We start from the raw sequence: 16371 nt of genomic DNA, 5'->3' as shown, positions 1-16371 counted from the left end.
TATATATATATATATATGATATTTTAAGTTGTGTTCTTAATCATACACAAAAATTCTTTTTTCGTTGAATAACTTTTTTAAACATTTTTTTAGACGGATTTAAATTCTTGGTTCTTAAATATGGAGAGATAAGTCAAAATCTGAGAAATATGGACTCAATAATTTATTTTAAGAGTAAAAAAAACTTAGTACCTACCACTTAATGTTAATTACCTTTTTGTGTATATTTACGTATCCTTAAAACTATTGAAAATAATTTTAAAAAAATGTTCACAGTAATGAAACATGATTATCCGAAAACAATTCAATGCAGAAAATTAATTTTTCAGATCTATCTATTATTTCTAATTTCATAACTTGAAAAAGAAATCTTGAATTGTAAGATGTATAAAATCTTTACATAATTTCAAACTATGTGAGTTTTGGCAATAAAAATCATTTTTGTGTCCGATTGGTAATCAAAACTATTGTCTACAGAAATGAATTTTAAAGCTAACCCTTTGAACCATTTAAATTGCATTGCAGTCTGTAAAAATCCGATTATTGGAACAATCGTTATTGGAGTTTATTTCATACTGATACTCATTTTTATTTTGTAGTGATATTTATAAAATCTCCACTAGTGAGTCAAGAAAATTTCTTTTCTTAGAATTCATCATTAGTGACTGTCGTCGATTATCTGCCTTTGCAAGTGAAAAATATAACAAAAATTAATAATTCAATTTTTACTCTCGGCGCATCATTTTCAACATTTCCTGATACAAGTGAAGAATATTTAACAAAAACTTCACCAATGAGTGGAAAAAATATTTTTCACAACATTCATCGTTATGATTGTCATCGACTATATATCGACAATTGCCAGTAAAGGTGAAAGATATACATCGAAAAAATAATAATAATTGAACTTTCACTCTCTGAGCATACTTATTGTTGTTGACATTTTCTGATACAAGTGAAAAGTAAAGATAATTAACAAATGTTTTGGACAGCCGATCGACATTTGTCGGACAATGTCCACCGTCATCAATTTTGGCCGTTTTCCAATAACATAAATTTCATATTCAAAATCTTAAAATATAAAAGGAGGGCTTTCTCCAAAAGTATCGCAGAACAATAAGAAAATGGCTACTTCATTTAATCGATTTCACTTATTAATTTCCTTCACATAATTACCACCAAGTACAGGTCATGCCAAGCATTTCTCTTCTTAAATAGTGGTAAAGCTAATTTATTCCAAACATATTGCTGAATGGTAGTCATATTTGCTACACTTTTCATTATTTAGAGAAGGTAATTGCATTCAGCACTCCGCTGGTCGCGTTGCATCATGGGAAGGGAATATATAATCTCATTGCCATAGAAATTGCATCGATGAAATAGAGAAAACCAAAGAGGATAATATTGATTTAGAATACATAACTAGTTCTAGATAATGAACAGCGAAGTTTTATAAAACTAGAGTCTAGATAAGTGTTTCTTCCTTAACATTATACCTATGTAATAATAGCATTTTCTATGTTTTCTAATGACTAAGTTTGAAAGGATATTTTCAATTAAAAAAAAATTTATTTAGCAAACTATTTATCGTACACTCGTAAGCTTACAATAAATCATTGTATGCTAATGAGTGCTATGTCCAGAATTTTACTCTTATAGTGATCAAACATTTTACTCTAATTAGTGATATAATACTCTGTCTGCAGTTTGTACATTTTTGAAACGTGCATATTTGTCAAAGAGGCCCCTAAAATTAACTTTAGCCCCTAAAATTAACTAAGGCCCCTAAAATTAAACAACAACTCGCGTAAAATTATAACATAACGCATAAAATATTATTACGTGAAATTTATAAAATGTAAATATTTTATCAAGAAATATACCTATTTATATATTTCTACGAGTTAAGTTTGAAATTCTGCAGAATACCTAGGCATTATAATTTATTCATAAGAAAAACCTGAAAATAAACACTCGAAAATTAGTAATTAAATATTAATTAGCTTGATATTTTTTTTTTACCATAAGGTATTTAAAAATAAGCATTAAGAGCAGTGATTATAGAATATCCTGCATACCTATAGAAATGATATCATAAGAGGGAAATATCAACTGGATTTGATATAATGATAAATGAATTAATTTTCTTTATTGTTTTAAGACAACATCTGTATACCAGAGTTTAATGAATTTTAAGAGAAATATTTCTCTTATCTGTGATGAATGTTTGAAAAGATGTTACATACCTGTCAGATGAAAAAAAAAACTTATACTTGGAATTGAACACAAAATACAACTTTATCTAGAATTTCTTGAACTGACTTCTTTAAAAAATGCCAACTTTTCCTTGAGGAGGGTTGGGGAGATGATTCGACTACGTATGATATGACAAAGAATAACTCTTATGCATTAATCACAAATATAAACGAGAAAACAAAAGCAGGGTAGAACAAAAAAAAATAACACTTAATTAGTTAATTAATCGTGATATTCTTTGACGTGGAATGAACCGGCCTAGACTAATTAACCGGAGCTCTTTAAATATCGATCAGGGTGGCCCCTTGGAGCGCTAAAACTCAGACGGAGTCGATGAGGAAATAGAATTTAAGAAAAATGGCGAACTTTTTTTTTGGGTTATGTTGGCTATTAATATTTTGGATAATCGAAAGATAGAAGTGTGAGATTATAAATGAGGTAAATAGCATGTGAGGTGATTCTTATGAGTGATGCGATAATTAATGACCATTTATGAAACAAAAGTTCAAAAAAATGTTCTATTTTAGCAGTCAGTGATCGGATCTCTTTCGCTAAATGCTTTATCATCCTACATCATACTTTGTTCACGCATAGGTTGTTAAAGAGTTTCAAATGCATAATTTATTACTTTACCTAACTTTGAAGAGTAGTTGTAAATAAATGTAATGCGTTTGGACTCAGCTTGTAGGGAAAGTTACATTGAAGAACTTTCATTTATTATTGACTCGGAATCGGAAATTTTTTTTCCTTATAAGATGTTTTACTTTTTTCTTATAACATGCACACTTCTTTGCCTATATTTTGATAAAACTTAAAAATTATTGAATATAAAAAATAGCACCGTATCATTTGCTACTTCCTTAAAATCAAAAAGAACGAAAACACTTTCAGTAATTCCCAGCAGGCATAAACAAATCAGGGGGATACGGTTCATTGTTATAATCATATTAGTCCGCTGTTGACAGTTTTGTCAGTTGTTACAGACATAAATAAGTCAGATCATTTGCCAACACCGTCACTTATATATTATGCAACTGAACTTTCGACCTTCTATTAAGAAAAAAATTAAGTCCGATTACATTTTGGAGAATTTTCTTCTCTTCAGTGTTTTGAACTTATCTTGAAAATTCTTTTCAGTAATATTGTCATTTATTTATTGTTATTTATTTATTATTATTTATTTATTGTTATTTATTTATTATTATTTATTTATTATTTTCTTTTTTTATTTAGTATTATTTATTTAATATTTTCTTTATTTATTTATCATTATTTTGTTTATGTCATTTTAATTTTCTTTCCTTGTTTTATTTATTTATTTACTTATTATTATGTATTCTTCTTCTTCTGGGTATTATTCTTATTCTTATTCTATTATTCTTATTTACTTATTATTCCAATTCGTCTGTGAGTGTCACAGAATATTTTAAACCCTTCATCAGAGTTAACCAACAAGAAAAAGGGAAGAAAGAAAAAACTTTGTTCGTAAATTTTCTGCTCTGTTGTGTTACTTATTAAAATCGCACTGTATTGGTAAACTAGTATTAAGAGCTAAACTGAACCCCTTTGTAAGTTAAACCATATCGGAAAATTATTAACATATAATAGCATTTTAGGAGAAAGGGGGGATAATACCAGTTAGCTCAGGTTCGAAAGCTGAACTGTTCACCCTAGAAACTGTTAGATTTAATTAAGATATTCATTATTTAGTTCTTTATTCATTTTTTCAGTCTTTGTATACGATATATCGTTTCTGAATAAGTCACTGATGAGCGACTTTATATATGTATACATATATATATTTTTTTCTTCAGAAAAACTTACATTGCCATTAGTGTGGTTAAAGAGGGCACACATGTTAATTTAGAAATACTAGAATTTCAGTGAAAAAGTAGCAGGCATTTAAATTTTATATGATAATTAAAGAAAACTATCCATTTAATTTACATGTGACGTAGTCAAGACCACATTAGTGGGAGGGAGAGAGAGAGGGGGAGAGAATTGTCCTAGGGCCCAGGACTGCAGAGAGCACGATCAAAATTGCTTTCAAGAAATATAGTTCTTATTAATTAGTTTTTTGTAGATAAATTGCAAAGAATTTCGTAATATCTATATAAAAACTACGATTTTGTCCAATGGGTCTTTACAAATTCTACAAAATATGAAGGGAAAAAAACTCCTTTTAAATTTTGAGGAAGTGGACCCACTAAATTTTTTTCCGGGGCTCGTAAAACCATTGTTTAGCCTTGGATATAAGTTGTCTTTTTCCCCGGTTGCACTACAGCTTTCGTGGGCCCAACGTTGACACACATCAAAGGGGGCGCCCGGTCTAACCCAGCGATCAAAAGCTGCCAAAACGAAATAGAACCTTGCAACTAAATCCTTATTGTTTGTTAGGATATGAATCTTTAATAAACGTATATTAAGGAGACCAAAAATTATTTTTATAACTCTACTGACTGATAAATAAGGATAACTTTAAAACAAGAAAAAATTGGCGAGTTGGCACAGTCAAACAAACTTATCCACACACGCGTGGTAAATTAATCAACAACATGCCAATATGATAGGGCCTTCTTGACTAGTAAAGTGCAATTCAGAATTTATCCACTAGAAAAAAAACAATTTCCGCACAATCGAGGTACTCTGTCTTACCTCACTCATTTTTATATTACTTGCATGTATTTAAAAATGACATTTATTAAAAGAAAACACCCACTCCAATAACAAACTCTAAGTTGACCACTCAAGCAACATAATGCAAGTGGTCAACTTTTGCTGGTTTCACTATGTATTATAAAAGTTCTGATCCTGAAAATGGATTATAACTTTTGTCAGATTTAAAGTTTTATTAGTTTTCCGCTATGAATATAGTTCCAATTCGAATAGTAAATGAAATTACGACTGATGGGAAGTGATACTTCGAGAGTTTAAAAATTAAAATTAAGATGCTGGCCATTCTTAATCTAAAGTACTTTCCTGAATCGATTCAAAAAAATATCGATAGTTTAACTGTAGTATATCTAACTTTGAAAACGAACAAAAACTGTAAAAAAAAAATGGATTATAGCCAAATAAATCGTGCTAAAATTTTTTTAAAAAGTTTTTCCCGCTAGAACTGATTTGTCCCATTTCATAAACTCTAGGTAAAAAGAACCTTGATTAAATGTTAACAATTTTTATTTATAGTTATGATTCTTATAGAATTTGTACAATTAACGATCGCCAAAAATGATCAATCATAGTAGTTTCATGTCCTTGGAATAAGTTTACTTTTAATTTAGTTTATGGAACCTTTTTCTTAATTAGTGTAGTATTATTCTGAATAACAACGTGAGGTGACAATTATTTAAAGTGAACTTAGGACACGCCATTTATTTTTAGAACAAATTCTTTTTCAATCAAATCGATATATCCGATGATAATAGAGGTCAGTGGGACCAGGGGGAAAGAAAAAAAAAGGAAGGACAATAAAAATTTCTCCTATGGCAGTATACAAAAAGAAGTTCCGTGACGTAATTCATTTGAGAATGGGATATTTGCACGACAGAGAAAAAATGTTAGACAAGTTGATCAAGGGTATAATAGTGTTATCTAAAATATCACTTGATCACGCGATATTTTTGGAATAATCCCTTCATTTCACATTCTTTGATCGTATTCTAAAGAACACAAATTTAAAAGGAGGAGAAAAAAAATAATGATTGCAAACATTCATAACGTGTCTTGATAGAATTCATACAGATTTAGTAAAAGGAAAGTTAATAAGGATATAAGAAGTTTTGAGTGAAGAGGCTTCTCCTCTCGCCATTTCGGAGAATTTAGGTTAAATATTTGATTTGCATTTTCTTGATGATTTTTCGCACTTCATAAGCTTTTAATGACAAAGTGTCATTCAGCCGCACTATGCAATTCAGAAAAAGATTAAAAAATAAAAGGGCTCGCCTTATCAGATAGGATGTTTTAGAGTGTCTATGGATTTTTTTCAATGATGTTAGTAAGAAAATTATGTGATTTATGCAAGTAATTTGAAGCCAAGCATTCAGATTTTTAAAAAAGGTTTAATTTCATTAAAATTTAAACTACTGCGGACTGACTTTCATGACGCTTTACAAATTCTTTAACGTAAATTACGTGAAAACAAAATTATTTTTCAAATATTTTAAAATATATAATACTAAAGTACCGTTAAAAAAAGGCTGATTGGATAATTGTATTGGTGTAATTTAATCAGAAAAAAATTGAGAAATTAAAATATCGCGAGCATTTTATTTCATACTGAGACGGGATGACAGCCTTTATATTTTACATGCTTCGCAAAATACTGCCGAATAGAGTAAATATCTACCGTCAATTTATTTATAAAAATTAAATAAAAAGGTTTAAAAGCATATTTAGAATTTTCCATCCCCGTATCCAATCCCCCAATGAATTTGGTCAGATGGAAAAATACCTTTTAAGCACAATCGAGCCTTTTTGAATTAAATAAAAATACAGGTTTTACAACAGGCACTTAAATATTTTTGTGAAATTCCGAGGTAAAAAAAGTGTTTTTACAATAAATCTAATACAAATATAATATAATATAATATAAAGTAGTGTAATGTAATGTAACATAANATATAATATAATATAATATAAAAAATGTTTTGAATACAAAGAAGTTAATTAACTAAGAAAGCATTCCGTATTTGGGCTAGTCAGTATAGAAATTTCTCCTCAATGCACAACATTCTCATTAAGTAAAAAAAGTAAAAACTATTTTTTTGTTTGGAAAAGTAACAGATGAAAAAAAGGCTTTAGATTTTCATATGAAAGAATGAAAGTTTTCTGTCTATTAAAAGTTTATTTTATATTTTATAACCGTCGTTGAACAGCCGACCAAATTGTTTTAAGTTTACGACTACTGTTTAACTCCGAAGTATTGTAATTTTGAACTCAATCAAGAAGACAAAAAAAAGACAAAAAGTAACAAAAATGAAAATAAGATGAAAAAAAAATTACTTACTTGATGATGACTTTAGCCATGTCTTTTCTTTATCTTCACAGCAGTTATTAGAAACAATTGATATGTATTGGTGAAGTACAGCAAAGTCCTTAACAAGTTCTATTTTTGTAAGAGAATGTATAAAGTGAATTTTCTCTCTTTTGTCAAATAATTCTCTCAAAATATTCAAAAATACAGGAATTTATATTTCAGCAAAGGGAAACCACAGTCGTCTTATGACTCTGATCCACTGTAGTATTGATATATTTTTTGTGATATGTTTCGTTATTTCCAAAGATTAACAAACACTTTTTTAATGTGAGAAATGATATTTATATCCAATGTAATTCACGAGTCCTAAGATTTCAACCTTTTCTTGATTTTTCCACAATTAAAGAATCATGTACAAAATTTTCAAATTAACGATGAATTTTTTTTATAATCCAGTTATTTCTTCTAAACAAAACACTTCTTCATTCAAGACACAAACTTTTCCGTTAATTCGAAATCCATGGCGATTTATTCATTTTGTTTTTTCACGTTAATTTTAGACGTTGGATAAAGAGAGTTAAAAGCAAGTTTGGTTAAATCCGCTCCGGTCGCCACGTGAAAAAAGATACTTTGGAAGGAGAAAGATATTCCAGCCAGCAGTTCTTCGGCCACCAACCGATTGACAGCACGCTTTTCGGAAATGACCCGATATCGCTAACACGCGTTAGGGTTGTTGCCTCACGGCTACATCCGCGCTACTTCCTTGCCTTCATCGCTCGGAAATTTCGCCAAGGGAAATGATAAAATTAATTTATCTCTTCAGCTCCTTTTTCACGTAACACTTTTGAAAAGAAGCTTTTATCTCTTTTGTGGGTGAATAGTGAAGATTATATCCGTTAGTGCAAAATGCATAAGAGAAGAAAAAGGAGGAAATAAAACGCCTAGTATGCGGTGTCTGGAAATTCGGATAAAAGATAAAAGGATAAAACTAGATGCATAACGATCTGAGCATAAGTTTCCAATCTTTATTGAATCAAAGCCCACTTGGCAAGACAAACGTTTTTGAACATTCCCCAAGATAGGGGGAAATAGATACATCTCCTCTATTTCAAGTTGTTTCGTGTTTAAATTTTTGATCGAGTCATTAATTTATTGGAAATGTAATGACTAACTTGTTCGTCTTAACTAATATCAATAGTTCCATCAAAATCTTACAGATTTCGAAGGAAAGCAAGCTAGGTGTAAAAAAAAGAAATTTTCTTTTGCACAGAATTAGTTTTAGCATACTATATTACAATTGTGAGCGATATTAAATTAAGTATTTTATGTAGGTCTATTAACTATTTTTAAATCATCCAGGTTTCACCACTTAAATCTGTTTTTCATATACGAGTTGGTAAAAAATGAGACTAATACTTTCACACGCTTCTGATCAAAAGAAATGAAAGACTTGTAGACCGTGCTAACTCAATATCTTTGATGCATATGTTGAGTTCAGAATTAATAATTTTCAGAACACATTTTACATCTAATAATTTGTTCCATATCTACTTTTATACTTCATTTTTATGAAATGAGTTATGGTATTAAAGCAATGAATAAGGTGACTAGTTAAGGATAGGTTTGCGACTATGAACTGTAATTTTTATCTTTGCATAAAATATCTAAATTAATAAAAAGATGAAAAGGTCTTATTAAAATACAGATTCTGCATTAAATTGTTCTATTTTAAATGTCATCATCTACTTGCACCAATTTTCAAACCCTGTTTCCGTTAATCTGAACAAGGATATAAATCCAAAAAAAACAGGACTTTAAAATTATTATTGGATTTAGCACTAAGGTTAATCATTTTGAAAAATTGCCTTCTACAGGCATCGAATTTCAAACCCTATTCCCATTAGATATGAACATGAATTTAAATCGTTTTGTGAGTGCTTAGTGTATTCTTAATAGCTTACAAAACCAAAGAAATAGCTCTGCTATTAGTTTTTTAAAATTTAAATTTTACGAATCTCAAATCTTTCGAATACCTCAAAAAATTTTAAATTTTTTATAATACAATTATTTATTTTATTATTGCGCTTCGAATTTAACTTCAAACAACGTTATCAACTACATAACAATAAAATCAACCATTCAATTGACTGTCTAACAATTATTGTGTACATTAAGTATATATTTGAGGGTAGCTTTCGATTAAAAATACCTGAATTTCAAATGGAAATGTCGCATGACAGTCAGGCAGAAATACATTCTGAAAACATAAGCACAAAATGCCTTGATTGGTTAACGATGCAACACAATCGAATAGAAAAAAAAGCCTTTAATTGTTTTATTGCTTTTCCATGTTCACAGCACAATATCTTCATCATTCTTAAATGTTTGTAATACAATGTCTTTACTATTAAATGCTCAAAGCTCAATATCTGAACCATTTTTTAATGCTAAAAGCACAATACTCTACAGTGCTCCCAACTACATGTATATTATTCATTAGTGTTCACAACTGTCTATTCCTCGTGAGGAATGTCTGAGTTACATTTTAATGTTCACAACACAGAATCTTCATTCTTTAATGTTCATAAAACAATATTTTCACCATTTTTAATGATAGCAACAAAAAATAAATAAATAAAAATAGAAAAAGGAAACTGCATAGTTTTTCACATATTTGTAAAACTTCCATTTTTCAATCCCTATTTATTTACATATTTTAAAGTTGCATTGATTAAGTAGTAATAGTAATAATTTAAATTAGTAATTTTCAGTTCCAGAGTAACATTTCTAGACAATATAATTAACCATTGATTCAATCCCAACTTAATATTACACATGCATACAGACCTATCATCTGCTCACGCAAAGAAAAAATTCAAACAATATTTAAAATAACATCAAACAACTAAAATTTTGCACAAATGTGTTATGTAGATTATGTTATTCCAACTCAATTTATCAATGAAATATTTCATAGGCTTATCATATAATGTTCCGGTCAAATGTAAGAAATATTTTTTACAGAAATAGTATTTTGTGAGTAAACTTAAGGTGACCCAACGCAAATGAAATCACATATACCTACGATAATTTGTTGTTGCTGACGTATGCCTGTTTTTGTTTTCTAGTGGCGCCATCTATGGCAAAGAATTCGACTTCTGCCACACCATACGTCCCATCCGTTTATAGGGCGGACCCATTCATACATCCATTCATTCATCCACAGATTGTAATTTTGACCTGAATCAGAGAACGATCGATCTCCAATCCAGTACCCCCAGAGGTATTGATTTGTTATGGGAACATTGAGGATTTTTACGACTCGACAGATTCGATTTAACGTGCGTCAGTCACTTTACTACACGGGAAGTCTTCGGTCGGCGGGGTTCGAACCCACGAACTCTCGGACAGCGCCCTACAGACCAGGCTATCCCGGCCTTACGATAATCTGTTCCAATAAGTTAACCCTTTCGCGCCGACTGTCACAAATACACGACAGCATAAAACCGTATCAATCAGGGTAAAAATATAAAACTGGTAATCAAAGCATTTCTTTAGCATTTTATTTGAAGGTGGAGTTGTAATTGTTTGATTTATTTAATTCACCAACACTTTGTTCAAAATAAAACTATTTAGTTATACTTTGAATTAATATTGATTATATGTATGATTAAACTAACAATAATTAANTGGCTTTTAAGTCTGGTTTTATTTAATTGCAACTTGATTCTGATTTTGTACGAATGCTTTTCTGAATCACCCGTCCCCAAGGGGTTAAGGCTGTGAAACATTTAGTCAATGCAAGACTCAACTCCTGCAAGTATTTTTACTTAAATAAACTCATCTTTTCTTTTCTACGAAATAAATATTATAAATCTCAACAAATTTTTTTCTTAAAACTTTAGTAATTTCCCCCCATAATTTTTCAGAGTGATGACCGTGATCATTTTCAAGAGAATCAAACATGTAAAGCCCTCATTGTAATGTATCCTAAAATTACAGTTTTTAGCGAGGTGATTAAGTAAAACTGTATGATCCTCATCTTCCAAATATTGTTTATCGTGAACCTTTTAAACTCATCAGTTAACTCTCGAAACTTTAATGCTGGCCAATGAAGGGAAGCTGGTGGTAATTTATTTTCAATTTAGCGATAAGCCGAATTGCTGAAAAATAAATGGATGCTTAAAATTAAGGGGAAGAGAGCAGTTTGAGTTTACGAACATTCATTTACTTAGGAAATTGCTATTCTCCCTTATTTCTAAAGAACTGGTCGTTTGAGTACGAAGCATTATCATTTCGCTTTTATCATCTCAGTGATTAAAGTCTTGGAATTACTTTACATAGTATTAAAATAGAAATATGTAATATGTTTGGTTATAAATTCAGATTCGTTGATGTGTAGATAATTTCCTATGCTCATGATAGAAAGAAAATGGAAAATACATTAGACAAGCTAAAAGAGATAATTTTGTTTTTATATTTTTCGGAAAATATAAATACATACATTTATTTTATTTTTTAAAAAAAGAAAGTAAATTTTGGATTATACGGAGAATTAATTGAAAGCATTTCTCGTTGAAAATCTCTTTTCACTGAATTTATGTCCCTACCAATTTAGATTTTCTCTCAATATAAAAAAATCGTAAGGGCCGCCACCCACGTTGTCTTGGAAGTTCGACTTAACATTACATTTTGTTCTGCTACGCAGAAACTATAAAACTTAAAATTACTAAGGTGTGAAGAAAAGTGTACAGAAAGTACGATGAAAAAAAATATGTTCATTATTTGTTCGTGAATTTTTAACTGTTGGAGGATTTTTAGCTGTCGTGAGCATTAAAACTTTAACTGTTAAACTTGTTGGGGAAAAAAACCCATACGGACCGGCCTACAGACCGTAGGAATGTAACTACAAAGTTGAAATTTAGTATGCTGAAAAGACTACTACTGTTTTTATGAACATAACATAGTTTTTTTGTTTTTTTTGTTTTTTTTTTTGAAAATTCTTATTTGTTCGAAAGTTTTGTAATTTTTAGTATTTTTTTGCAAAATATTTCTCCCTATTTTTAAAACTTTTTTTTTTGCTTTACGTTGCATTTTGTTTTGTTTGCTCAAAATTTATAGGATTTAGAAATTTTGAATTATGAAGATGTGCGTGTATAAAATGTGAAAGAAGTTCAATGGAATAAAAAAAATTGATTCTCGATTATTAGTTTGAGAATTATAAACTGTTTAACTAGTAACAAAAGAAAAAAAATACATGTTGCTCGATCTACTGTTTACTGAAATGCAACTACAGAGTAGAAATTCCAGGTGCTAATAGAACAATTTTGAATTATAATTTTAAAGAGAGTTTTTCCGACATTCCAATTTGTTCGACAATTATTGCAATTATAATTGCTTTTTAGTGATTTTTTTTTAGTTTTTTTGTGCTTAATATTGACTATTTGTCCATTGTTGTAGAAGATTTATTTTTCTTTTATTTATCTTTTTATTTTATTAGCTCTCGCTCGTGTAGATGTCAATCAAAAGTAGCAAAAGAGAGAGAGAAAGAAAGAGAGAGATTACATGTTGCCAGATATAAATCTTAACATTAATAGTGAATTCCAAAAAGCTTAATAAATGGCGATAAAAACTGTTTCCTATTTGTCTCTTCAACGAGTAAAATTACTTCCCATTTATTTCCTATTATTGAATTTCACAATATGTATTTCTTAGGCTAGTTTTTTTTTCTAGTACAGGTGATTATTTTTCTAAGCTAGGCAATCGTCTATTTCCGTACATAGACAAAATATTCTCACAAACAGCTAAAATAATTGTAAATTTTGAAGCCAAAATGCTCTCTCTTTTTGTGGAAATTACTGACGTTTAAGAAAAATTAATGAAAAATGAAAATCAATTGCGGGGATTGGCGAGTGGAGAATCTTAGCATGATAAATAAATCAATACCTTAATGACTTATAAATAAATTTATAACGTATAATAATTAATGATATGTATCCATAATCTATAACATTACCTTGGTGGTTCAGGGGATAGAGTATTCGCCTTCCAATGAGAGGAACAGGGTTCGAATCCCAGCAAGGCCGGTCGATACGAATTCCACACTTGGCCCACCCTGTCCATAGTGCAGGCGTAAAATATCCTCAGTAGAAGACCTCCTCATGTTATGATAATTCAGATTAGTTCCATCATGGAATCTTCCATGAATCGAATTTCTCCCATTGCTTTATCCAGGAGTTTCCTTGTCTTCTTGATTGGGTTCAAAATTACAAGGCTCTGGAGTTGAACACTGTTAGCCACAAACTCATATCTGGGTCTGTTGTTCAATTGTTCTTGCAAAATAAAATATAATCTATAATGTGTTATAAAGTTATGATAATTAAATCAATCACTAACTGTAGCATACACAGGGTGTTCCAAAAATTGCTGACGATTTGAAAATCAATTTAAGAACAACGGGCGGAATTGCTTTCTGTCATCTGCTTTAAGAAATCTGAGTAACTTTATCTTAGGTAAAAACTTCGTATACTCATGGCGCTGCTGACTGGAAAATTATAGGACAATTTTGCTCTGCAGCTTGTCTGTCCATTCTGCAATGCATCTGCAATATTTGTACGCATATCAGTTATCTTAATACGGTTATCACACGAGAAGAAGTATGAGCAACTATAATTCAAACCTGCACTCAAAGGCTATAGATAGGGTTAGTGTGACGTAGATCATGACTTTGACCATCATCCCCTGTCTCTCAGCCTTCCATACATTGTTTTGAGCTGAATCCTTAACATGGGGTTTCTCATTAAATGTAAAATGATATATGTTTATAGTCAAATTTTTTATAACTAAGTAGTTCGTTTATTTAACATTGAGGAGTTAGTTTGGTTGCAATAGCCTCAGTGATTTTTAGTCTAAGGACAATTAAATTCAGAAAAAAAAGACTGTTTATTAGTTTCGGTTTCGAAAAATTGTTACGACTTTTTTACAGAATTACGATTTCTGAATAAATTATCATTGGATTGAATAATATTTAATTAAAAGATCTTAGAGAAATGTCAGCATTGTTCTTAATACTTTTTATCATCAATTAAAACATGTATTTTATTCGTAAAGTTTGGAATTTATTTAACTTTTGAGAAATTCTTTCCTATCTGAATTTTTAAAAAAAAATTTCATCCAAAATTATAATGCGTACAAAATTATAAAAAATTTTAACGTTTATAGAAGCGTTCCCTAAAAGCGTTCCAATGGTGAGGTGGAAGCGAAGTTTAACATGGCGTTTTCTGTCTGTTGACTGAAGGGACATAATGTTTTTCGAATTTTAATAACAAAGTAGTTTGCTTAAATGTATTAAGAGTCTGGTTTGGATAGAAAATAGTCAGTTTGATATAAGGATATCAATTATTTTTAGTTTAAGGCTCGTTAAGTTGTAAAATATGAAAGATTAATTATGAGTTTCTCTTTATTATGTGTTCGGTTACGAAAAATGGTTACAATTCTTATGGCATTCTTCATCAAATTAAGTTAGACTTCTAACTCGCTTTTCGGCAAATTTATTATTGCCTTAATTTTGTTTTTTTTTGTTTTTTTTGTTTTGTTAATGGAACAAAATTAATTTAGTGAAACGAAAAGGCTGTTGTAGTTTGTTGTTGCTATATGGGTTTGTAACACAGAAGATAATTAAAAATGTAAACTCAGACTAGTAATAATAATAATAATAATGCATAGCTTTCACGTTTTAAGTTTTTTAAGGAGAGTTTTTTTTAAAAAAAAAAAAAAAGCTCTTTAACGCTTAAAGACTGCGTGATTATCGGCTCCTTTTTCTGCAGGATAAAGTTTTACAAATACAACGTACATTTTTCAAACCTTTCAAAAAAGTGGAAAAATATTAGGGGTTTGCAAACTAATATACACGTGAAAAAAATCTAATTCTAAGCACTCATAATAGAGAATACAAAAACACGCGTGATTTACTAACTTATACTCAATTTGAAATGAAAACATTATCAATTATCAGAAAAAATAACAAGCTATCATATTTCTTATGTGTGAGAATGTTGGTGATTCCAAAACAGTATCGAATTCATAAATTTATAAAATATTTTTATTATTAATAACGTTTAGATGTTATTAAAAATTTTCTATGCACATAATTTTTTGAAAACAAAGTCTATTATTAATAATTTAACTTTATAATTACGTTATTTTCCCTATTATTACAGCTTTGTGAAACGTAACAATATATACATAAGTGAGCTTTATATACATATTAAAAAATGATACTGAGTAGTGTAATAAAACATAATGCTTTGCTTTTTTGCATATTGATTAATGAATAACACACAATATATTTAAATGCTAGACTGTATGAGACAGTAATATTTCTTGGAATTCATTATAGCCCGAGAAGAATTCTAAAGAAATATCCAATCATTTATATAAATCTAAAACAATTCTCATGTATTGCATATGAATGTAGACTAAAGTAAGAAAATTACTGTTTGTCTGCCTGTCTGACTGCAAAGTGTTGAGGGTTAAAATTATTGTAATAGGCAGCAATTCAAGATCAAATGATAGAAAATGAATAATAATCCGTTTAAAGGTTATTGAACCTTATTCTGTTATTGTATTTCAGATAAAGCATTTTAATACTGCAAGCGAGAATCCAATTAAAATTAAATCCTTTTTAGAACGTGTTATGAAATGTGTTTTTTTTTTAAACCTATTACATTCTATTGGAACTGTGAACTGTTATAGACCAAATACACACCTATTACTCTGTTGCAGACTATTTTTAATTGATATATATATATACACCCTTGTGCAAATTAATTGAAACAAACTCAATAAATTCAGAAAACAAAGAGAAAATGCTATTTTACTTAAATTTATACAAACTCAAAAATTTTTAGTACATAATATGATCTCCACGACACTTTATTAACATTTGGACACGATTCGGCATGGATTCCACTAATTTTTTACAGTCATTTATAATATTTGTGTCCTTGTACCACACATGAATTAACGCCGTGATTAGCTTCTCCATAGTTGTACAGTCCATATTTAATAGGCGATTCTTGCATATGGCCCAGAGATTCTCAATTGGGTTGATATCCGGAGAGTTCCCTGGCCATTCC

At 29.6% G+C, this 16371-nt stretch overlaps 1 protein-coding gene across 1 annotated transcript in view; it reads right to left on the bottom strand.

Annotated features, from left to right (window-relative positions):
• Window positions 1-13372, bottom strand: part of LOC107444292 (HMG coenzyme A reductase) — a 94419-nt gene extending 81047 nt beyond the window's left edge. The window contains exon 1 of the mRNA XM_071183680.1: window positions 13251-13372. Coding sequence (XP_071039781.1) covers window positions 13251-13357 — 107 coding nt within the window. The 5' untranslated portion in view covers window positions 13358-13372. The remainder of the gene's footprint in view (window positions 1-13250) is intronic.
• Between the last annotated feature and the right edge of the window lie 2999 nt (window positions 13373-16371).

Source organism: Parasteatoda tepidariorum, chromosome 7, assembly GCF_043381705.1.
Source record: "Parasteatoda tepidariorum isolate YZ-2023 chromosome 7, CAS_Ptep_4.0, whole genome shotgun sequence".
NCBI classification, from domain to species: Eukaryota; Metazoa; Arthropoda; class Arachnida; order Araneae; family Theridiidae; genus Parasteatoda; species Parasteatoda tepidariorum.
Note: the sequence above shows the minus strand (reverse complement) of the source record. Positions and strands in the feature narration are given on the sequence as shown.